Raw genomic sequence first — 25,553 nt, forward strand, 5'->3', positions numbered from 1 at the left:
CTGTATATTTCATTTCTATTGGCATCAATTTTGACTCCTACAAGACATATTTGGACCAAAACTAGCACTGTGTACACTTACGTGGTGTTGCATTTTGCAAGCCTTTAGCTTAGTTCCTGATGTTTAAAAACCCATCTGAATACACTCCACTTACTAAGCGTTTATGGCCATGTATTTGATAGATTCTTCTGAACCAGTCTGCAGAGCATAGCATGAAGCATCGTGTTGGTTGCTTCTGAAACAAAAGGCCAGCATCCCAATGAATTTGTAAATGGAAACTATTTGCCTGTGATGAATTAACAAAGCGCTAAAGGCCAATTGGTATTTCATGCTGTAACTACTGCATACTTGTTACACACGTAAGTAGATGAGAGCAGATTGAATGACACAAGTAGTTTTCCCTTCCAGAAACCACTTTTTTGTCTTTCAGAAGCCACTATAAGGAATTTTTGCAAGGTTCTTAGTTTCTGGCTGCTGATCAAGTGTGTCTCGATTTTCTCATCTCTGAGAGACACTGATGGTACAAATTAACTTTTTCAAAACTCAAGTGAATGTGGGCTTGGCTTTTGGGAAAGAGTCAAACATGCTTGCATCCATTCTTTACACCCCATATTAGGCTCTGAATGCCTGGCATTGCAGCTAGCACACAGCATTCTCACCAAGTGTAAATGAGTCCTCCTGAATGTGGATAGGGTAATAACACTATGTTTTGCTGTTATACTTCTGCCTTTATAAAAGCTCATGAATTAATATTCTGTAAAAAGTTAAGTAGCGCGTACTTGTAAATCATATAATTGAACTGCTGCATGGTTTTTTGTGGCTTGACAGAGAGAGTCACATCAAACTGTACTCAATTTTTTTCCCTTTTCTTTCTTTCTTTGTCATTTTAAGTCTCTCACACCCTTGTAATAAGAGCTGACACTGATCACAAAGCTCATGAATAGCAGTACCGTTACATAAACCTGTGGATTATAGTAAGAGGTTTACCTTGGTTTCATTTTTACACCCTTTCTTGGATCTCATGCAGAATAGATGAGAACTGTTTAGCCTCATTCTTGTGAGATGAGTAAGGTGGCTAAAGTATCTGCCTCCTCTTGAGATTTAAATCTGACTTTGTTGTTGTTGGCAAAGCAAAAAGCATTAATTGCATGACTGTTACGTTACGGGCACATCCTATTTTTAATATTGAAGTTGCATATCCCACAGTGTTACCACACAACATGCAAGAAGCTTTACTGTGAGGGTAGATAAGCTTTATTGCAAGGGAGATGCTCAGGTAGGATTGTTTTTATAAACCTAAAGAGCTTCAAGACAGGGAGAAGTCTGTGGGCTTTGCTCTGCCTAGATGATGTGGAAGTTGTTGGAAGCCATAGAAAAGAGTCCAGCCCAAACCAGCAGGATGGTTATGCAGTGATTCGATCAGAACTTGAGACGTGCTGTTAATGACACTTCAGGTATGTTCTAGTTACCTTGAATTATTCAAAAACTGTTTCTCCTGAATTGAGGAATGTCTCCCTTGAAAGATAAAAGGAGGTATGGGCGGAGAATTGTTAGGCAACGTAGCTTGTTACCACAGTTGGTAGACCTCAGGGAGAGCCAGGAGCAGGCTGGGGACTGAATAGCTGTAGAGGCTACATCCCATCCTTGTTTCCAGACATTTGTGCCCTGGATTACGTTGCAGGCCCAGCAGAGGGGAACCTTATACTGTGGCTTGAACTCCGCCCACTCTGCTGACAGGTTTAAGCTGTGAGGCTACTGGCTCTGGGCAGGTACTTAATTTGTCAGTTTGACTTCTTCATGAAAGCTGTGTCACTTTGACCTGAAGGTGGAACCTGGGATCAGGTTTTGCTTGGAAATGCTCCTGGTAAACAACCTTTTGATAACTCCCACATCTCTGAGGTGATGGCTCTCCAGTAAGGCAATTAGTCTGTCACTTTCAGCCATATCTTAAATTGGAGGCTGGGACTGGTGATGAGTTAATGGGGAAGAGAGTCTAAAATAATGGTGTAAGTTTGCTGCCCATTGTAGACATCTGGGTCTCTGCCAGCCCTGACACAGTGGTTTTAAATGTCCCCATTCATGGAATCACACCTGTTCATGCTTAAGTGCCAAAAATTGCATATTTTAGCAATGAAGGAATTCACTCAGTTGTGAAAGGAATGTGCCTACAAATACTCCTTCATGGCATAATTGAGCAGGTTTCAGAGATGTGTGCTGCCTTTTAAGAATGAATGCGCACATCATTCTTGTGTTTTTTTCCTCACGTGGAGCCATATGTATAAGGTTTTTTTTCAATTTGTTTGTTTTAAAGTTCAGTTTGTTTCAAATTTTTTAAGTTTAAATAGTTCTGCTAATACGTAGACACTAGCTGTCAGTTAATTCAGAGCAGCAGACTGCTGGTGAAAGACAGCCTCTTTACAACAGAGGTTAAAGAATATCCACCTGATTTTGTTCAAGGGACTCATACACATTGGACAGGGTTAGAAGAGTTCTTGTATTAATGAAGTCCTCCTACACTGTCCAAGAGGAAGAAGGGATGCCATCTCTCATTACAGGCAAAAGACTTCTGCTATTTGCTAGCATTCTTTAATCTGTAGTCAATTGAGAAGACATAACAATCTAAACTGTCATTTAAAGTGGAAGAGAAGCACTCAGATCATGTACCTTACCTCCACAAAAAATAGGTGGTAAATAAGAACACTTTTCACTTCCTCGCCCCTGCTTTCTTTTTTTTTTTTCTTTAATTTTTAAAGCATGGTTTTGGAGATCTGATTTCTACGTTTCATCCCATGGGGTTATCAGGGATATGATGTTGCTGCCTTCCTGCCCGTGGTTGACAGCTTTCTACTCCCTTGGTCTTGTTTTCTGTGTGTGCAGTAAAAAGCACTTCTCTGCATATGCTTTTTTGTGTACTGGGAGGGGACAGCAGTTGGTACCACACATTTGTTTGCAACATTGATGGCCAGGGCTTGGCTCAGTTTATCTTAGCTTCTTTACAAGGAGTCCTGGACTTGAAGATGGGCTTATTGATGATTTTACAAGTAACTGATATTAAACTGTGGTAGTGAGAAAAGCCCCTTTCCTCCTACAGGTAGGATACAGAATTTAAACTACAAGGATTTTTGTGTTAGGGCCTGAACTGTTGAGCCTTTCAGAGACCAAATTTTGAATCTGAAATAGAAAAGCAGAATAGGAATGATGAAGAAAGACCTGTTGAATCTGAATTACTTCACTTTCATAAAGGTAAGTTGTTGATAGAGACAGAATTTATTAAATTAATTTTGAATTTGAATATTAACTCTTGTCCTTTAAAAAGAAGATCTTTTCATCAGCGGATTGGAAAAGATTATGGTATAAACATAGCTCAATCAGAAGCTCTAAGATGGTTAACTGAAATTGTAAGGGAGTTGGAGAGTTTTCAATAACAGGACACACTGAAAAGATAAGTTCTTAGGTTAATGAAGGACAAATTACATGGTAGCTAATAGAGGATGACAAAATAATGAATTGTGAGATGAGTATGAATGCCAGAACAGAGGACAGAGCTGGAAGGCTTAATACTGACAGCAAGTAAGAGGAAGATGCTGTGTTTTTTAATATGAATACCTATGGAATTCCCTGCTGTAAGATACAGATGCTAAGTTCTCAGCAGAATTTAAGAATGATTACCTGTTGATGGGGATGGAGCAATGTATTCATTGCTATAGAAGGTGAGATAAATGCCCTATAATTAAAAAGGATACAGATTCTTATGCTAAAAGGCATAAACAGACTGTTCCAAAGCATCTGGTACTCTCTGCTGCCCGGCAGGATAGGCCTGTTTGCTTGGGCACATGCTGTTCTCCTGCCCCTCATATTTTCTATTTTCTCCCACCTGCTAGTGGGAGAATTGGTAAGGTAGTTTTGGGACGTTGGAAAACAGTCCAATATAGTTATTATATTCAGAGCCAGCTATTAATGTCGTTTTCTGCCTGGATTGTACTCTGTTGTATGGGTTGACTTGATCTCCATATGTACACTGCTAAGCCAAATAAAACTTTGCCTTCCAGGTCTTCTCAGAAACAAACAATAAATAGACTTTCTAGATTTTAGTTCTCAAAGGTGAAATATCAATGGTGAATTGCATTCTAACATAATCTTTAGAGGGTGTCTTTCAGATTTAGCATACTTCATGATGATGTTTGTAAAGTGAAAATGAAACCCGAAAAGACCCTTGTGCTAGTGCAAATGTTTTGATTTAAAAGTTTAAATGTAGGTAGCAGGATTTCTATTTTTTATAAAGTTATGTTTTTCTGTTGCTTTGGAAACTCAGGCATTCGTTCTGCTCAGTCTGAGGGTCCTTGAGGGACTGCTAGTATGGTAGTGTGATATAAACACAATTTCTTAGCTTCAGGACCTCATAGTGCACTTTGACCCTCATCTTTCGTGTCCCCTGTACATTAGCATATCAAGTCATCATCTGCATCTGATCACAGTGGGTTAAGGTCCCTGCCACGGTTTACAACTAATTCCTTTGTACAATCTTGAGACAGAATTTCATTCTGTCTCTGGTGTGAAATCCTAAATGAGAAATCTTAGCCACATAGGCACTGTTGGCACTAAATGATTTTTTTAATGGAAATCCCAGGGACCAAATGACACAGAATGTTTTGCACAGTGGGAAGTCTTATAATGGGGTCTTGTTTTCTTGATCATCCCTCCAGCGAGGGCACCATGTCAGAAGGATGAGCTGTTCTTATTGGTATATGTGAGTATAAATGAGAAAGTAGTAGCTTAGGCCATTCGAAGAGATTTTAGCTCTTTGCCTTGGGGAGGCAAGGAATGTTACTGTGTTGCTGATGTGGCAACCATGAGCTGTTAGCTAGTGCCCTTGTGTAAGAGGAAACAGGTGGATTAATTTTGTCTCCAGTAACAATTTCAAGAAAGATAATTTCTCTGGGTGAAATCAGGACTGATGAAGGTGGGTGTTGGATTGAGGTGGCTAGACACTCAATTCCTATGTCTGTAAGAACAGATCCTTTGCCCATAGATCTCAAACCCAATGTCTTTGTGGGGGTGCTCCTTTACACAGTTTCTGCATCCTGGAGTGCTGTCCCACTCCTGTCTCTCCACCCGGCCTCCTTTTCTTCAGCCATGCCAATGCTAGGTGGAGTCCCAGAATGTGGAGCCCAGCCTCTAAGAACCCATCTGAGTGTCTGTGTTTTCCTTCCAACTTATGCTGTATGCACATTTACCAGTCCCAGGTCCTTTTACCTGGCCTCTGGAAGTGGCTTTCTTCTGCAGGTGGAACTGAGGGTCAAATGATGCTTGTTGGATGCTCTTGGTCCTGCTACAGGGTGAAGAGAGAAGGGATGAGCTTGTCTCCGTCTTTTCTCATAAAACATTAGAAGAGAATCATTTACTGGTCAGATCACAGGTACCAGCTGTAAGTCTGTTTCTTAATGAATTCAGTCTCCCCTCTACTGTCTGTCTGTCCATGAAACACTCAAGGAAGTGGTGGTTTTCTGAAGGTATTAGCCATTTGGCTGCTGTTCACGCTAGTAGGGAAACTTAAGTATGCATTTCATTCTTCTCTAAACACTTGGTAGTGATGCTTTTCAGCATTTGTAACAGACAAGCTGTTCATAAATGCTCTAAATAATGTGGGAAGTGATTGGAGTAGTTCTGTCTGTTTCTAATGGAAGACCTTCCCTGTCGGAAAATGAAAGTGTGCCAAAGGTAAAATATGGCTTGGGATATTCCATTCTGAAAAACACAGGCAGATTTCAAAACTTATCTACGATATAAAGCTGTTCCTTGAAACCTACCTTGTTTCTGTCCAATCTCATGATGAGCAGAATGCTTTGGATTTACAGCATGCAAGCTGGGAGCTTGGAAGGCCCCAGATGTGGGATACAACCCTCAGGGCATCCAGCTTTTTGGTTATAAATCCTGCATCCTTGGGAGCCCTGGGAACTCCAGATATTTTGACTTGCTGGAGTCTGTAAGCTCTTTGTTGTGGAACCAGGAGCATGGAAGTCCTGACAACTCCATGTTTTTGTCTCTCATGTGATACTGACTTCAGTTTGATTTTTTTGGACGTTCTTTTCCCTTTAAGCTTATTCCAAAATCAATTGTGTGTTTTTTTTAATCTGAGCTTTCATCTGTATACAGCTGTATGCCAGAGTCATAAGCTATTCTTTCCAACTGTTGTTCCGTATCTTCTTCTTATGGCCTTCCAGGATTTGGAGTGGTGACTGGAGAGATGTAGTCACTGAGTTTATACTCAGCAATCTTGGTTCTTTGTCTACCTAGTGGACCCTTAGGAAGGCTTTTATCATTGAGTTCTTGGTCAATATCATTCAAAAGAAAAGAATGAATTTAAAAACCGTATCCCTTGAACACTTCATAGTGTATGCATTTGTGAGTCTCTCTGCAGGGCTCAGTATTGTTCTAAGTCATGTGGCAGGTTTATTAGAACTCATGATTTCTAAAAATAGTTAATTTGAGAATGGTGCAATGGTTAGTGTACTGGCTGAGGCCATGTGAGGTGCAGATTCAGTTTGCTTCTCTGCCAGCAATTTCCTCTTTATCCTTAGCAAATGTCTTGGTCCTTGAGTTCCCCGTATTTAAACTGATGACAGTAGCACTACCCTACATAATAGAAATTGCAAGGTAAAATATATAATAAGTTGTAAAATGGTTCGTATGGTGACTAGAGTCCCTTTTTCAAAACTCCTAGAGTTTAATATTTTCAAGTCAGGGATCATGGGGGACCATAACAAAAGCTTAAGATATTTTTGCTCAGCCTTCAACATTTGTTCCTGTTCTTGCCTATTGTAGTCCCTCTCCCTCACACTGGATCAGCAAGATCATTTAAGGGGAATGTCTTGTAAAGTGGATTTGGAACTTTTACAAGGCGAAAAATAAGCACAGTTTTTATATATTGCTGAAACACATTTTATATCTGTATTATATCTTTATAAATATGTGTATAGCCTTGGCCAGCTCTTGCTCTGTTTTGCAGCATGGTTCCACAAGCCATTTGTGCAAAAACAGCTGAAGAGGGCAGAAACAAACAGAGGGGTTCAGGAGCACTGTAGCTGGGTGTAATTGGTACTGAAGTTCTGGTGAGGTAAAACTAAGGGCTGAGGAAAAATATTAAACATTTTGTGACTTCCAAAAAAACCTGAAGTTGTTGGCATCTGTATTTTGAGGACTATGATGGACTGTTCCCAGGAGGCAGCCAAGTAAATCAGTTTCAGTAGGAGAACCAGCCTATATTGTTTGGGCCTTATTACTAATACTTTTCCTTACATTTTTCTGCCACACCCATTGTGACATCCTTTTTCATACCTGGTATCTGAAAGTGACCTAAATTCTTAGCCTTAATATTTGGCCAAGCCATTTAGATCTGATGGACTGATGTTCATTGCCTTGTCCCAGGCATTTGTGTGTGAGACCAAAAAGATTTTCTTGATGTGGAGACATCTTCTCGGCAACAAAATTCTGTGATTCAGTGATCAAAGATTAATGAAGTAGAGAGTGAGCTCTTGAATGTTTTTTGTGCCCTAATTACTTAACAGAGGTGAGATCTGTAGTGAAGCAAAATGTGTTTGTTCCCATGCTGAGGTTACACTGTCAAGTGAGACGACTGTAAGGTGCTGTTTGAATGGCCTTGCAGCAGCACCTACCACTGAAATCTCAATCAGAGGCAGAGTGCAATGGCTAGTCAAAACACAGCTGGATTAACTGGTTACAGCTTTTTCACTGCTTATTTTTTTAGCAAATAAGCGGTTCTGTGTGATCTATTAACTGAGCTACATAAATACTGTGTTAGAGTTCTAGCAGGAGGAAGTGGCATGTAATCTGTAAAGCTGCTCCATGGCTGCAAATTCCAGTGGCGGAAGGTTATCACTGAAGCTTGTGAAGTCTCTCTGGTGGCAACAGCATAACCATAAGAGGGTCTGTGTTTCCTTTGTACAGCAGGAGGGGAGGCTGATCTGGAACCTTGTTTGCCTTAGTGCTCGTTGCTCGGGCTTGGATTTTGAAGCTGGCTATTGTCTATATGTGTGTCTTTGGTTGTTTGTTCTGAAGTATAAACTGTGATGTAGACCAGTCATGGAGAACTCTTAATGGAAGATGCATTGCAGGTAATGGTAAAGAAAACTAATCTTTTGTAGTATTTGAAGGCAAAAATAGAAATCTGGATAACTTTAATAAGGTCAAATAATGAAAATTTGAAAAAAAAAATAAGCTCAGAAGGAGAGTTGTGTCGCTTTTTTTTTTAAGCACCAATAGAAATGTTTCCACTATTCGCAAACTCTGACTGGATTTCTGGAGATTTTTTGTTGATTACAAATATTCTTTCAGTTTTTTAACCTTGAAGAGGGTGGATTAATCATTATTGTCATGTAATTTCATATGGGAAGCTAATGCAAGTATTTATATTGCATTAGTTTTCACAAGTGCATAGCATTTTTTTTTATTGCTGAAGCTAGTTTATGTCAGTGTAAATTTTATGGTGAGACGACAGGTGCAACAGGAAAAAATGCTTTAAAATACTTGTGCATTCTCATAATTTTTTTTCTGAGATCAATTTTGTGTGACAAGTAAAAACAACTGAAAAGTATCTAGCTGCAGCTTAGGATTGCAATGGCACAACTTTACACTGGCAGTAAGTGAATTTTCAAACAGAAGAGTTTTTTCAAGCTTCTAAAACCATACTCAGGCATTTGCCTTGTGTTTGAATGTGACTTACCCTGCAGGCTCTGGTGTCCGAGGCAGGTACCTGGATGGCCTACAAGTCTCTTCCATGTTTTTTTCTGAGACAGTTGGTTCTTCATGACTGCCCACTTTGAAGTTTGTATACGCACCATAAATGTTTACAGAAATGCCCCTCTCTACTTCGGTCACTTTATCTTTTTTTTACTTAAAAAAGATACATTACTTACTATATTCCTTTTTTTTTTACATGGGTGTTTTGTGTGTAGCCTTTTCTGCTGTTATACGCACTGCTGAGTGGTCATCTTACAGTTGTCTTTCTGATGGACGCACTTGATGCAGGTAGTTCTGAAATGGCTTTTGAAAAGCAAAGTGAGTAAACACTTTTGATATAGGCTTGGGCCTGCCCGTTGTTAAAATGTTCTAGAGCAGAAGAGGTGAGTGAAAGATGCAACACGTAGAAATACTGGGTATTTCATGGCATTAAGTACTTCAGAGTGGAGGGATCTTTTCTCAGAAAAAGCCTGTCAAGAAAAGTACAGCACTGCTTTAGTGTGTTAATTCTGATGTTGTTACATAAAAATTACAGAATTTTAAGGGACTTCTGGGCATAGATATCTAAGATTGAATAAATGTTGTGCTGTATTTTCTCAAAGATATCTGATGAAATAATTAACAGTGCATTATAATGTGCATGTGAAAGGGTCAGTTGAAAACTGTGCATAATTTTTGCTTTTTGAAATAAGGCTGGTAGCTGTATTTCATAGTGGTGTCCTAATATGGTTTCTTTCTTTACAAAAAGAAAAGAATAGCCTGCATTTTAAATCTGCAGTATCACTTGCACCATCACTATGCTGCCTTTACACTTATGACAAAATGACGAATTTGGAAGCACCAAGCATGACCTGAAGTATTTCTCTTCCTCCCTTCCAGGCACTTGCACACATATGCACAGACACATGTGCACAGTCGTGCCCTCTCTGTTTCAGAGTCCTAGTAGGCATGTTACGCTACTATCTGGAAAAGAAATGTGGCATTTGGGTCAGTGTTTCTAGTTCACAGACTACCTGTGATGTAAGATGGCGTATTGCCATATACAAGAACAATCTCTGACATACTAGTTAAATAGAGTATAAACAGCTGCAGGTTCAGATATCCTTATGTTTCAAGAGTTTTAAGAATTGATTGATGATCCCGTAAGAGACAGCAGCTCTGCTTTTCTGGTTATGGTTAATTATATCACAGATGATGGCGTCACATTATGTGCATGTATAAGTGAGACATGTGCCTATTCAGTGTGTGCTGGGTGCTAGTCTATTCCAGTTCCTTGTCCCATGGCATTTGTTTAAGCCAGAAAAAAAAAAGTAAGTCACTCAATTTAATGAGCAGGGAGAGGTTAGCACCTGTCTATCTAATCCATACTTTTCCAGTATTTTATTGCATTAAAGGAGTATCAGTACCTCACAGTTCTAGCTCATAAACAGCTAAACAGTACTTGACATTTAAAGAGATTTTCTGTTGTGCACTTGTATAGTCAAGAGTAATTCTAATCCTATTAAAGATATTATGTCATGGAGGCGTGCCCTGGGGGAGAAGGCTTCTGCTAACTGGCCCGATGGAAAGCAGAGGGGAGGGGTGAGCAGGAGGGTGGATTTATTACTTGATAGTTAGGTCAGGGATTTCTGTGGGAAATGCCCAGTGGTTGCAGTTGCTGATGATTTCACAACAACAGCAGTGAAATACAGAATGCGCTCCGATAGCTGGTTACTGAATGAGATACTGCAAATGGGTGGAAAGAAAAAAGGCGACATGTAAGAGAGAGTCAAAGAGATACAGAGAGGGAGGCTGAGAGCAAGGAAAGTGCTCTGGCTCGAGGAGAGTCTCCCAGGTGTACTGCAGAAGCTTTTTGGAAATGGATGCAAGGACCATCTGCTGTCTGTAGATTACAGGGCTGTAGACTAGGAGCGGAGAGAAGGAGCTTATGGCTCTTTTGAATAAAAATCCAAGCTCTGCATAACTGATTCATCAAGATAAATCATGAGTATGCTTTTGCATGGGATATTAATGTATAAATCCATGCTACAGACAGACAGAGTACAGCCTACGTTGCTATAAAAAAATAAAACCAGCAACAATGCAGTGAATAAATTGTGCAGTGATTGTCTGATTTATGTACGAAGAAAAAGAGAAGCAAAACACAGACAGCTCTTACTGCACTGTGGCATTTGCAAGGCACTGCATTTAATGCTGAGAGATGCTATACATTAAATCTGACAACTGTGAAAAGAGACATCATGGAGAAGTCAAGTAGCGAGGATTCTTCAATTCACCGGAGTCCATCTTTGGATAGCAAAGACTCAGATTTTGCTAAACCTTCTACCTCAGGGAGGCAATTTGGTCGAGGTTTTACTGCTGGAGCTTTCTATGGTACAACTGGATCACGCACACAGAGCCACGCCGGGGTCGGAACCAGGACCGGCGTTGGGACTGGGACTGGCATAAAAAGTGACAAATACAGTGCACCCAAAGGCAGCAAATATGTGGTCTTTTACCTGGATCTATCCTTTGTTTTCCTTTTAGAATTTAAGAAGTGCAACATGGCAAGAGGCTGCCTGTGTTGTTTGAAATACATGATGTTCCTTTTCAATTTAATATTTTGGGTGAGTACTGCCTTTTCAGTTGCCTTCATTTGTTAGCGTATCCTGTACAGCTACGTTATGTTTATAGTGCATCTTTGAAGCAGTACAGTAAGTCTCTCCCTCTTCCCCGTATCTGCTTGGAATATTTTCAGTGTTAAACTTGTGCCTATTGGGAAAATGTACATGCTTTCTATATCTTTATTACTACCTGGTTACTGTAGTTTGCCTACTAATTCCTCAAACTTGCTGTTCTAACATGTGTTTTGAACTGGGTTATCTGAGAAAGGGCAGAATTGTTGCCCTTTAAGGAAGAGCAGAATTATAGTAGCATTAAAATCCTGCAGTGGCAGGATTTTTACATTCTGTTGTAATACCTCATGTTGCATTAAGCTGCAGGTTAATTTAAATTTGAAGTACATTCTCATTGTCATCATAAATCTCATTTCCTTTTTGTAACCTTCATTTGACAAACTGCTTTTTCATTTGAAGGAAGTTCTGTCCTATTTCTCCAATTAAAAACAATAAATCACATATGTTCTAATTTCTTAAAGGTATCAGCATAAATGTGAAATGACTGGAATGGTGAATTAATCTGGATTCAGTTTCAGCTGCAGTTGTTCACATTGGCGTGTGAAGTTGGAGACTTGCACTTGCTTCTGAGGGATCAAAATTGATTTTCCTCCATCAGCCAAGACACATAAGGAGTTGTAACAATGCCTCAGCAAGCAAGTTAAAAGCGTAATGGCTACTTTGAACGAAGTATTGTCACGTACAAGGGAAGGGGGAAAAGTTAAGTCATCTGGCAGCTAGGCATCCTTGAGTGAGCAGTATTGTTGAGGAAATCACAGGCTAATTGAAATAGTGAGTATGCATGAATATAGCCCAGTATTTTGCTTAGTTTGTAACCAAAGGTTACTGCTTTCCTGATGTTTGCAAAGCTTGTGCACATGAACAACATCATGCATGGTAGTGATCCAGAAATATACAGTATGTTTCATAAATGAAAACACCATCCCTGGATTAGTTTTGGGAAAAAAGGGACATAACAGTCTAGTTCAGATAGCTATCTCTGGTGTAGAAATACCATTGTTCAAATCAGGAGTCTTACTAGCAGCTTCTCTGTTTATCTTGACCCACTTACTGAAATAACCTTTAAGAGCAAGAGTTAATGGGAGATTTGGTAAGGTGTTGAACCACTCATGCAACAGTGAGCTTTTATAAGTAATAGACTGAAATGCTACAATCACTGAACCTGTGGCAGTCTTACTTAAATAGAAAGGTAGAACTGATCACTGAAGAATATCTAATCAAAGTTCACTTGTGATTTTTAAAAAATTGTTTTCTTTTCTGTGCACAAACCCTACCAGAAAGTTACTGAAACTATCTGGAATAAAACACTTTGAACCCACCAGATTTATATCAAACTGGCTATTTGACCCAATGCTGCATTATGTTGACACCTTGGAAGTATGTCTTCATATGCTGTATGTTGCAGTGAGTTTTGGAACAGCTTTTTTCTGATATCATTACTACTGTGGTCTGTGATCAGTCATTAGGTATCTCTTACCCCTCACCTCCTTGTCTGTTTTTATCTCGTTCCCAAGCAGCAGTTTTCTTGACTCTGCATTGGATCTTCAGAGTCCATTTTTCCATTCCTTGAACTTGCAAAAATACTTCAGACCTCATCTGCATGCTCATCTCTGTCTGCTCAGCTCCCACTGGACTTTTATACATTGGTTACATAGGTTAAAACTAGCCCACCATCTGGAACAATTCCCTAGTGCCTTGTTCTTCTTCAACTCTTATTCCTACCTCTTAATCTACTTTATGTCCTCCCCACCACGTCTTTTGTTGTGAGGCTTATATCACTTTTCTTTCTGTTATTAAACTGTGTCACCACATCTCTGTCTAATATTCTAAAAATGCTTTTTGTATAAACCAGGCTATACAGAATGAAAATGATACTCTGGAATGGTGAATCTGAGAGATTATAGAAGAATGCTAAATGCAAGATGGGAGGTACTTTTCAAAGCAGTTTACAACAGACATTTGATCCACCAGCCTGGTTGAAATTGTTCAGAAGTCTCCTTTTCTTCACTTTAGCTGGCTTATACTCAATTTTGCAAGCCAGTCTTGATGTTCCCATGCATCCTTCCAGAGGACTGCAGTCTTGCTAGGTTCTTATTTTTTTTAACCAAACTCTTCCATTGTTTTGAGCCATTCAAATTAATGACATTGTCTCTTTTTACTCACAGAAATGCAAGCTAGAATGAGGCATATTAGAGGCAGGTGCTCTGTAGTTTGCCACCTCTGGCTTTGTATCTGGAATCTACGTTAGCTCTGCTATGGCTGTGTGACAGCTTTTGGATTTTTGATTTATGTGCTCCTTGCTGACACTGTGCACTTGCAGTATCTGTCACTCCTGCCCTAAACTCTTCTGCTAGGCCAGCCCTGAGCTCCTCACACAGCTCCCCCAGTGCCCTCCGCTCCTACCCTGTCCTGAAGCACTCCCTGCTATTTCAGTCCTGTCTTTCTTAACCCATTTTTTCCATTCCCAGGTTTGCCAGTTCTCATTGCGTCTTTCTGAATTTCTGTTAAGAAACCCAACTCCAAAAACCTGAAGTTGTGGCCTGCTCTTGAGCAGTTACTATCATCTTTTGTAATGCAAGGTGATTTATTTTTAAAAATATAGACTTATTTTTAAGCATGAAATTTTACGAAGCTGTAATTCAAAGCAGAATGAGGTCTTCAGAGGCAAGGAGATCACTTCCACAGTTACCTTCTGACAAAGGCAAAAAGTGTTTTGTTTTTCTTTTTCTTATACAGGAACCGATTTAGTAAACTGGAAACAGAGGTGACAAAACTGTTTTTCAGGGAGTCTTTAAACAGGTGCCAGTCTAGCAGCTGTACAGCTGCAATAGGCAGTCCATCTGACCAGCTTGCTTGCCACAAAGCTATATTGTTCTGAGCCTGCGGTATCAGAAAGCCTGTCTCATGGGGAGTGTTGTTCTGTCATAGTAAAATGGTGTTTCTGAGATGCTTCCTCTGAAAATGAAGACTGGTGGTATCCTTTGGCATCCCATAATGTTGGGCAGTATTGTCTTGAACAATTCTCAGTGTTGGCCCAAAGAAGGATGTTCTTCTATAGAAAAAGAGGCATCTTTTTCCATTATTTGCTTCTTGACACAGAGAAAAAGGCTGGGACCTAATCCGTCCCTCATGTGGCAGTGAGCTGTACTACTGCTTCAGCCTGGCAGCCAACTCATATATATTTGAAGACCAATTATATATATGTTATGTATGCACATTATTTTTATATAGAATATATGTTAATATATATACATATATATGTATACGCATGTATATGTTTTAAGGTGATGGAGAAGTGCAGTGGTTAGTGGATTGTCTCTGTCAGTATGTAGAAAACATACTGTTGCTGTGATAACTACAATAAAGAGGTGGTGCATTGTTTCTTCCCAGCAAGAATTCAGTGTTAGATTCATGACAACAAAATACAGGTTTTGAAAATTAGTAGCATGTGTATTAGTTAATGTGGAAGGATCACATATGAGTTCTGCAAAGCAAATTGATCTAAGTGGGGCCCAGCAATAAGTTGAAACAGAAGGTGTTTCTCTACCATATCACTAAGAGTTTGAGGTATTTCTCTGTAGCCCTCTGATTCTTAGCAGTTGTTCTTGGCCATCTGGCATTGCTTTCTTTTAGAGATTAGGAAAGTCTGAGCTGAGGGTTAAAGAAGCTTATAGTATTTAATTGTGTGGCTAGGACGATGATTTACACTGAATTCATCCTAAGTGCATAATATGTTTTGCAAAGGGATTGGGCAACTACAAATGTTAGTTGATTTAGTTTGCCTTCAGGAATATTTATGTGCAAACATACGGCAATTGCAAAGTAGCCAATATAGCTTTGCAGAAGAAATAAAATGCTGATTTTTGCTTGTACAGAGAGCGGCTTAATTGTCAAGAAAGGTAATCACCAAATATAAACATTAGGGTATATGTCTTTCTAGGGTAGATTTCACTTCATTGTTTTATTAGAGAAAGGATTACAGTAATTATTTTCACAAAACGTATCAGCAAATCTTATTGGCTATAAAATGGAAAGTCTAGAAAACATAATTTTAAAAAAGAAATTTCACTCATAAAATGAGAATTTCATAGGGTCCTAAAAGTGAAATTTTGAAGTGACAGGAATAACTTTTCAAAACTTCACTAGACAACTTTGCAAGTAGGTGGTGGTCATGGTTAAATTTTGGGTTGTTGTATTCATTTAAGTAAGGTTAATGTGTCCACATACAATGAAGCATTCGTAATACACATCTTGCTAGATTTTAGTGTTGCTTAATTTTAGTATAAAATACATTTTATTAGGGGAAACATATGGCATGTTTATTAAATCTCTGAACTTCTGTATTTCAGGAAGTTCTAAGAAAAACCTAAGTATAGTCAAGAAGATCCTTAATGTGGTTTATTTCTTAAATTGTTTATATTTAAACTATTGCCAAAAAAATCTGATAGGAATAATAACAATTTATTGATGGTACAAGCAGAAACTATAATTTATTTAAGTTAAATGGAGTCAAATTTACACATATAGATATTTAATGTTCAGTTTCAAAATTAATTTTGTAATAGGTTGGGAACATTTTCCTTTTGCTAAAACATAACGCTAGAAGATAAAAAGATGGGCTGGAAACATGCTGGTCTAAACATAGCAGGAAAAAGTCAAATACAGCAAATTTTTCACTGGTAGTCTTTTATTAAAATAATGGATAAAGACTATTGCTCTTGAAGATTATTTTTCTGCATTAATTGTTCTTATAATTTAATCTTATAGTGGGAGTTATTAATGTTTTTCCTGATTAAAAAAATTTTACATGTTCATCAGTGAGCATACAGTAGTACAGCAACGATGCAGGCCACTTTTAGTTTTAAGTCTCAGATCACACTAAAAGAAAGGGAGCATGTCCATTCTCTGAGTCTGGCTGCTGTCAAAGCTATTGGTACTGTAAAGGAGCTAAGAATTTTAGAATGGTTTGTATAAGGTAATCCATACTTACTTATACCAAACTGGAAAATATGCTTTTGTGCACTGTTGAGTTTGAAGTACAAGGCTGTAATGCTTAACTGAACCTGTTGGAGAGACAAGTTAAATCTTGTGAAGAAACCTTGTCTCTACACGTAACTGACAGTTTGTCTCTGAGGTTTAAGAGTTTGTCCCCAAAATGAGAACGAAATTGCTAAATACAGACAGCTTAGAACAAGAAACATATTCAAATTCTCTCATTTTTGTTGTCCTCTTCCTGGCTGCATTATCTGATATTCCTTATTTTCTAACACAGGGAATAATGACAGGGAGAGACAGTGAGACCCTGGGATGCTTGTCTCTTGACATAATAGCAATATTTATTTCTGTCATATTTTGACTCTAATGACATAAGTCATCAGTGCAGTGACAATTGTGGTACAATCCCATGAAAGTAAGACTACTCAAAAACAAACAAACAAAACCCCCCCCCAAAAATTCCCCACCCAAACAAAAATAAAACACCCCAAAACAAACAAACAAAAACCCAACTAAACAAGTAAGATGTTGAAATTTGGAAAAAAGCTAATGTTTTCAGTCATATTAGCAGGAAGAATTCAGTTTTTAGTAGGGGTTTGATAAGCTGTGAAAAGATTCCAGCTTTTATTTTCAGTTTCCACTCCAAATGGTATAGCACTGTTGGTGTGTGCCTATGCAAACATGCATGTCAGTGGGGGAGAACAATTAGATAACTTTTAGCATGTCAGCATTTTGGCTGGGAGGAGAAGGAAAGGTAATGTTTAGCTCAAATGGTGTGGTGTCCTGATGAATATTATCTTAATAAAGTCAATTTAAAAACCTGTATGATGACATTACAGAATAATATTCAAACATTATTTGAAACTAGTTTTAGTTTAAAATAGTGAGGTTTGCTTCAGAGCCGACTTAGATTGGTTAATCCAGGTGGCGGGGGCCCCGTAACTAGTTATAAGGTCTAAGCTATTTCAACTTGATAGGGAAGACATCCGATATGGCAATTTTTACAGTGTTCCTCTCACTAACTGCTCTTTGCTAACACCGTATTCTATTCAGGTTGTTTTATTATTTTGGTGTGGGTGGTTTTTTTAAATTATTTTTGTTTTACTTCAGTGTGGAAGTATTTTTACGCTAACTGTAAGTAGGTACGAGAGCCATTTGTGTCTGTCATTCTGGATAAATGATGAGTTGAATCATGACTCAAAAAGGAGATTTGTTGTGTACATCTGTTACAATGTAGCCTGCTGGACATAGTTTAATCATATATATATGAGGAAGTTTATAGTCATTGAAAGTGAGAAGTGGAATAAGAATTTCAAATTGGAAAACAAATTAATCCCCTCCAGCCCTCCCTGCCCTCCCCCCCACTACTCTCAGAGTTGAAATCTTTCTTTAAATATATGACTCAGGTTCTATTCCTCATATCCTCTCTCTGTGTGACTTAAGCAAATTTCTTCATCCTTCTATGTCTCAATTCCTCTAATTTTTTTAAAATAATGATGATAACTTTTATAAACCCATGGTTATAATAATGGGATACAATTATTGCTAACTTTGAATAATTTAATAACTATAATGTTTCTTACTTACCTCTGGACTCCTAGACCCCTGCAGAACATTTCAGTTAAGTTGCTTGATTTGGCCTCTGTTAGCATACTCCCTTTTTGTCTGTTCCTACTAACTTCCAGGTAAGTCTGCAAGAGGCTTGATCCAATGGGGTATAATCTTCCTCATGTGAGCAGAGGATGAGCTTGTAACTCCATTATTTGGCTATCTGAGGAGGCATCTAATTTGCTTATTTAAATGCTGATGACACAGAACAAGACCTGGGTGGAAAAGATGGGAGGATGCAGTCCAATTTGTGGAAAGTAAAGTTCAGTTAATTGGGGTTTTGCTGCACATAAGGTTAGGATGCTCCTAATGGGCAGCCAAGTCGCCACAGATAATATGGCATACTATACTTAGTAGCTCCTCCATGTTTATCCCATATAATTCGTAAAGTTACCCAACCTTTCAGCAACTCGTGGAAACTTTGAATCAAAGGAGGAATTCTACTGGATATCTTGGGATTTGCTTTAAATATCTTGCAGAAATGAATAAACCACATCTTCCAAACAAAGTAAAGGAACCTAATACGGCTGAAGACATGTTACTAAACAGTGAGTGTTTGCTGAACTTGTTGGGGTGGTCACATAAAACTTAATAATTTTAATATCACTTTACAGAAATGACTGCAGGCATTGAACTCAAAGCAATTTCACAACTTTCTGAAACAAATTAGCTTTAAATCATCTCAGATCCCCATTCAACTCGGTCCCTTGCTGCTTAGGAGCAACTTATTTATATAAATATGAATTTATTCAGCAGACACAACTGAACTTCCAAGTGTTTGGAAATTTGACTGGGATGATAGTTCTTCTTTCCTTCTGCTTTTTTTGAGCTGAGCCAAAGTGCACATGGCTCTCCAAACCTTTTTCATTTGATTACTCCATCCAGTGTAGCAGGGATTATGAATATTCTTGGAACTTGCTGCCAGTTTGAATTTTAAAAGTTGTCTGCAGCTCATCTTCAATAATTCCTCTCAAAACTTGGCACCATGGCCAATAACTTTGTCACTGCTCAGGTAATACAGGTAGGGCTAGGTTTTCCACAGGTTACAATACATCCAGACAGTGTTTGTGGTTGTCCTTAATCAAGGCATAGCCGAGTCGCTACAACTTTAGTAACCAATCTGAACCCATCTTTAAGTGTTTAGTGTCACGGTTAACATGCTGGCTCTCTTGTCTCCTCTCTCATTCAGAGCCTGTGTGCTGTCTGGGAACACAGAGCTGTTCATTACGCCTTGCATCCCTTGGAAGGGGATGCAAGCTGAAGTACAGAATGACTAACTTGCCATTTCTTTTATTTCTTTCTTTGCCTTCTTGTGTTTGCTCTGTTTTTGTTGTTAAATGCAGTAAATAAGAATTAACTTTTCAGAGTCAAAAGAATTAGTAATGTCTGCAAATACTGCTTCTGTTTTAGTGGGGAAGGAATTCTGTACCTATGAATTCTTGTTGAATCTACTTTGTCCGCATTGCAAGCTGCATTTGATTCTCCTGTCTGTGCCTATCTTCTGACTCTCATGAATGAAAACCCTTCGTGCTGTTTCTAATCAATGCACCAGGGACACATAGTTTTGAACATACATTGAACTAGTGTATGTATGGCTGCCCATATAACACTGGCAAGTCATGAGGCATCAGGGATTGAATTTGTATCTTTTTTGTTTCTTTTATGGATTTTTCCATATTTCTGTTTTATGTGCATTCTGGTACAATTTGTACTCCTGTAGGTACAAATTTTAGGTCTGCAGTAGGAAATGATCACATTACTGTTGATTCTTAAAAGTGTATGACATCTATTGAGTTGCTGCAAGGAATTAATACCAGCAGAAATTGGTGTGCTAATCATTTGTTACTTACAGAATTATTAATTTCTAACACTGTAAGGAGTTGTGACTGATACTTATTTTTTTTAACTAAGTGTGTTTAAATGTTTTTTAATTTTTTAATGTTGAAGACGACTGAAGCAAGACAATCATGAGCTATGGATGAAGATAAGATTATGAACAGATGACTATAAACTGTAGGGGTTCATCAGCTTAACAAATTACTAGTCATTAGCAGTAATGCCTTAGTTTCTTGTGTGCATGTTTCTACCATGCTGCACATGTGACGCAAAGCGTGTTAACTTAAACCAAGCAGTTTACTCTGCAAATAATGTGTGTAATGGTTAACAGTGGAAGCAGTTAACTTGGAGTAATTCTGTGATATATAATATCTCTGTATACCACAACGTACAATCACTGAGTCTGAAATGATGCTAAAATAGAAGAGGGAAAAGAATTGGCACTGTGCTATTCAATTAAATTTTCTCACTTAATTTGCTATCTTAGAGAACTGAAAATTACTAGAAGGGCTACTCCTGAATCAGACATTTGTTCTTTTCGGCTTATTGACTGATTTATTAAGCACACTTTTCTTTAAGTGATGCTGCTGAATACTTACATTTTGTTAGTAGCTGTGTTACTGCTGAGTAATGTGTGTTCTTCACAAGACTCATTTCTTCCTCTGTATTGTCTTGGAGAATTTCCAATCGGTTATGATCTCAAGCAGGTAAGAGAGCTATCTATCAATGGATTGTAATTCAGAAATATAAACATCTCAATTTATCTCATTTCATAGTAGTTTTAAACTAAATTGGTGGTTAAGAATTTTATTGTCCTGTACTTCTGTGCGCCCCGCCCCAGCTTTTTCAGCTTCATCTAGGTATTGCTGCGTCCCAAAGAGTGCCTTTTCTTCTGCAGTGTACTCTGAATGCAAAGACACAGTTAAATTAGAAAAAAATAAACTTTATGTTCTCAGTTGTTCTTTCTTTAGGGTTTTGATTGCCCTGTCATCTCCATTTTCACTGCTTTAAGGAATTGACGTTACATCTGTTGCCATAATCCCAGAGTGCCTTAGGACCACTTAATATATTTATCCTTTTGAAACCTTTTAAGTATGGGCTATGCTTTTATCCTGATACAGATGGAAAACTGAGCCACCAAAACAAAGATAATGTCTGCAGTGGAGCACAGGGTAAAGAGCTGAGAGCTATTGGAGACCAGATCTAGCAAGTCCACATGTAGCGCAGTTCAGCACGGGTAGGCTTGTGTTGAGTCCCGCTCGTCTGTGTGTGCATGACATTGCCTATAAGCTCAGAAATCCTGTCTATCACCTATGTCAAGCTTGAGTGTCTTTGCAGCAGTCTGCTCTCCACTTTCATTTCCAGATTAGCTTGGGCAGAGACAACTTAAATCTGTCTATATCCATAGTGTAGATGTGTTCTACTAAGAGACTTGTACAAAGTTAAACTGAAATTGAATCTGGATCTCTGAAGTCCTTGGTAAGTGTCTTAAGCAACAGGCCATGTGTTACACACCATGTCTTGTGAGACGCTTGATGCGGGCAAGCCACCTCTGAACTCCATGTGCTTGTGCAGCATGGTCCACAGGAACAAAACTCCTTTCAGATTTAGGACCCATAGACCGTCCTTCTATTTGGCTGTGTAGTCCAGAGGCCTAGCATGCTACTGACTTCCAGAAGTACCTAGAGGAGTGGAAGTTTTCTCATGACACATAAAATGAATCCTAAGCCTCCCCACCACCTGCAAAGTGTCACTAAGAAAACTGAAGTTCTCTTCCTGAGATTGTCATCCAATTGGTGACAGTCAAGGTGAAGACTTTGCTAAGGGATGTCTCTTTTTGTATTGTCCATTGTAATTTTTTTTTTATGACTGCAAACCAGCTAGTAAAATAATTCCATAATTGATAAAGAAAGAAACCAACATTGTATTTAACACTTAGAGAAGGTAGAGATAAGAAGATGAAAAAGTTCCCTGTTGCATGTCTGGCAGTAACAATTTGTCCTACTTTCTGTAGGCCCTCAAGCCATATGTTTGTCTTCTACTGTCAGAGTGACATTTGCTCTAATGGCTTTTTCAGCATGTGGAGTGTAAAAAGAACTCTCTGGTGCGATTTCTTTTTCCACTGTTAGCATCGGGGAGGATGCTGGGTTTATGTCTTTCAGTGCAACATTGGTTTTGTATCTCATGAGATATACTTTAAAACGCAGATAGTTAGTGTTATCTTTGATACTGTTCTGTTATTTTTGTGTTTGTGTAGGCTTTTTTAGGTATCATCTACTGTGCTCATAGAAGTGACCTGTGGAGGTGGCTATGATGTATGACCTTGGTGTGATAGAGCTATCTGTTACTTTGGCAGGTTGGAATGCCGTTTTCTTGGGAATTATAACTCCTTCTTTCTGCCTTTAGGTAGAAATGGAAGCTGGCACTATTGCTGGGTTTTGTCCTTCTTTTGTTTTCTTAGCCTGTTCTTCCATTTAAAAGTTAATCAGAATCATTCCTGTGCTTTATGATTTATTAGATGTTAGTGGTAAAGGTTTTTATCATTCTGCTGTGAGCATTTAAATTGATGCTCCAAATAAACTGTAGTGGGGTTACAAGTTAAGACAGTTAAGACTGTTGTATTGGCTTCTAGTGGTTTGATTTGTCTTCCGTTCATGATGCTCACATGTAAAACTGGATATATTGGATCAGACCAAAAGTTTGCATATTCTGTCTTTCAAAGAAAATGATAAAGAGTGCTTAATAGACACTCAAGGAGTTGACCAAAGTAAGGGAACTCCTTTGAGTCATTTATCCTATGGGCTTCCTAAATTCTCTGGCAATAAGTTCAATTGTTTAATTATGTATTCTGTGAAAGAGCACTTCCTTTTAAGCCTCCTGCTTGATAATTTCAATAGATGCTCACAGATATTCTGAAAAACAGTGACCTGTCCTCCTTTCTGCTTGTCATTATTGGTTTAGTTTAGTTTAGTTTATGTTACTTTATTTCTGGAATGGGAAGAAAAATCAGAGAAATTCTAATGTAAAGTAAGGTTACTGCAAAAATAGTATTTAGCAGTGCTCAGCATAGCATATGTTTAGATCATAGAATGACAGAAAAATTCTAAGTTGGTAGGAACCTCTAGAGAACATCTGGTCCAACCTTCTGTTGAAAGCAGGGCCTTAGATTATGTTACTGAGGCCCTGTCAAGCTCAGCCTTGAGTACTTAGAGCAAGAGGGATTCCACCATTTATCTTGGTAATCTGTTCCAATGTTCAGTTGTTCTCAAATCATTCAATTTGTTTTCAGTTTTTCTTATAGCCACACCAAAATTTTCGCTGAAGCAGCTTGTGCCCATTGTTTGTCTTGGTGGCACTGTGCTGGGTGGTCTCTAATTTCTTGAGCTGGGACAACCAAACCTGGATGCAGTAGTCCAAGTGTGGTCTAACATATGCAATTGCAATTGCAGCATTGCTGCAATTAAACACTTTCATCCTTTTACTGTTTTTCCCTCTGAGAGTGGATCTGACTGCCCTCCCTTGTAGCCTCTCCTGAAGTACACTTCAGCTAAAACACTTCTGTTTCCTTGAGCCATTCAGCAGTTTTTGTAGCCCACTCTGCAGCTGTGTCACTGTAAGTCATACTTCGTTTTAAACGCTCTCCAGCTTGAAGGTACAGTTGGCGCAAGTGCTGTCAAGGACAAAAACATAGATCTTATCACTCCCCCATCCAAGAAGCCACAATGTATGATTGTGTTCTCTAGTACAGTATATTGATTTTATGCATTGCTATATGTGTTACACTGCTTCATAGTATTTATCAGAACTGCTGACTGTTTTTTTTTTCTTCCACAGTACTTTTATTTCTGGTCTGATCAGGGCTCTTGCAGTCCAGCTACTGCTTGTTTTCTCTGTTATGTTTAGTCTCATTAACAGGGTGTGTATCTCAGAATCATGAGATTTTAGGAGTTTACCAGGACTGGGGTTGGGCTGGGTTAATGGTTGTGGGGTTTTGTTTTGTTTATTTTTTAAATAAAAAGCTAATTTTTTTTGGTGTATTCTCATGCATGGCATTTTTAAAAATGATACTTCATGTTTTAGACTTATATTGGGGGAGGTCAGGGAACATTGAAAACAATGTGTCTGTATGAAAAATAGTCTGTAGAAATAGAGGTGGTGTGTTTTTTAAACATTTTATTGAAGTGAAGACTGCATGACAACTCTTGTGTGTCTCCCAATGGTGTATCTGTTCTGACACGTGTCCTAGTTTTAGTGCTTTTTCAAGTTCCTGAATCTGTTTTCTTCAGAGGGCTATATTAGAGCCCAAGAGTATTTCTTACAGGACACTTCATCTTGCTTATCCTCATAGAAATAGCTGTGATCAAGCATGTTTCCACAACACACACATTTCTGGAATGTCCAAGAATGCAGGTTTCTCACTTAAAAGCTTCTGCAGCTGTGTGTGAGCAGTAATAAATGGTTGACACATGCCTCTGGCGACAACTTTAAATGGGTGAACTGTTCCCTATTTCAGCAGTCTTGGGAATTTTTTTCCCCACTGGCTGGATGCTATGGTATGAGCCTGACCCAATCCTTAGTGACAGCTTGTCAGGCTGATTAATGTAGACTCCAGAGAATAGCTCTTTGCTGTCTGATTGATTCATTTTGCCAATAGAATTCACGTTCCTCTAGTATGAATAATAAACAAGTGATTTAATGAGTTCCCCCCAACCTATTCCAAATGGCATATCCTTACTGGAGCAGGGCATGCTTTTGGAAAGCTTAAGTACTGGCTGTATGTTACATGCTGAAGATCCACTGAATCATATATTCCCATAAATCCAAATTAGAAAGTTAAGGATGAATTTGCTTCTGTGCTGTACGATTAGACACATTATCAGAAATTTCACTGATATTTAAATTGTTATTTACTTCTGGTTCTTAACCACTGATTTTTTTTCTCTCTGTAATGTTTCTCATGAAACTATTAGTTCTTTGCAGCATTCCCTATTTTTTATCTCAAAAGGTGACATGAGAAAGGTGGGAAAAGATTTGCTCTTCCTCAAGGCTGTCCTTATCTCCTGTATCCCTGATGTTGGTATTTTTTGATGATGTCCCACCTTGTTTTGTGGTTCTGTGTATATCTTTTCCATAGGTATTGGCTGTCCCAGTTCCTGCATCTTGTGAGACTCTCAGGAGCACAAAACAACAGATAGCATTATGTCACAGCAGGAAGATAGGGGAGTGGAGCCAGAGCAATGGAAAGGAGAAAGAATTTCTTGTTTGCATCTGGATAGTTTCTGTTTCCTCATTGTTCAAGAACTCTTACAACCCCAATTAGAAGATCCTCGATTCTGCATCTACAAAGAATTCTCCAACAAACATGTTCAAGAAGGATGTGCATAGAATTAATATAAAAAGAGGAAAACAACACTATTGTAATTCTGTATGGTGTCTTATTTGTGGGAACATATACATCGAAGTATTTTTGTCTTTTAAAGCCTTACTGTATGCATCATAAAAAATATGAAAGAAAATGGGGAGAATAAGAGTCCTTTATTTCTTCCCATCTGTCCCCCCTAGTCTCTTCCTCCTCCTTTCTTTTCTCAGAATTCACAGCACACAATTTGTTGCTGCCCCAAGTTTAGCTGTACATCTACCTATCTGTTCTCCATGCCCAGCCCTGCTGGTGCTAATGTTGTA

The 25,553-nt window shown here is 38.6% G+C and overlaps 1 protein-coding gene across 1 annotated transcript in view; it reads left to right on the top strand.

The window, feature by feature from the left end:
- Window positions 1-10,873: 10,873 nt before the first annotated feature.
- Window positions 10,874-25,553, top strand: part of TSPAN9 (tetraspanin 9) — a gene marked incomplete at both ends in the record, with an annotated part of 117,479 nt that continues 102,799 nt past the window's right edge. Inside the window, 2 exon segments of the mRNA XM_082012936.1 lie at window positions 10,874-10,918; window positions 10,920-11,363. Coding sequence (XP_081869062.1) covers window positions 10,874-10,918; window positions 10,920-11,363 — 489 coding nt within the window.

The sequence above is a fragment of the Phaethon aethereus genome, assembly GCF_964289735.1.
Source record: "Phaethon aethereus genome assembly, chromosome: 1".
NCBI classification, from domain to species: Eukaryota; Metazoa; Chordata; class Aves; order Phaethontiformes; family Phaethontidae; genus Phaethon; species Phaethon aethereus.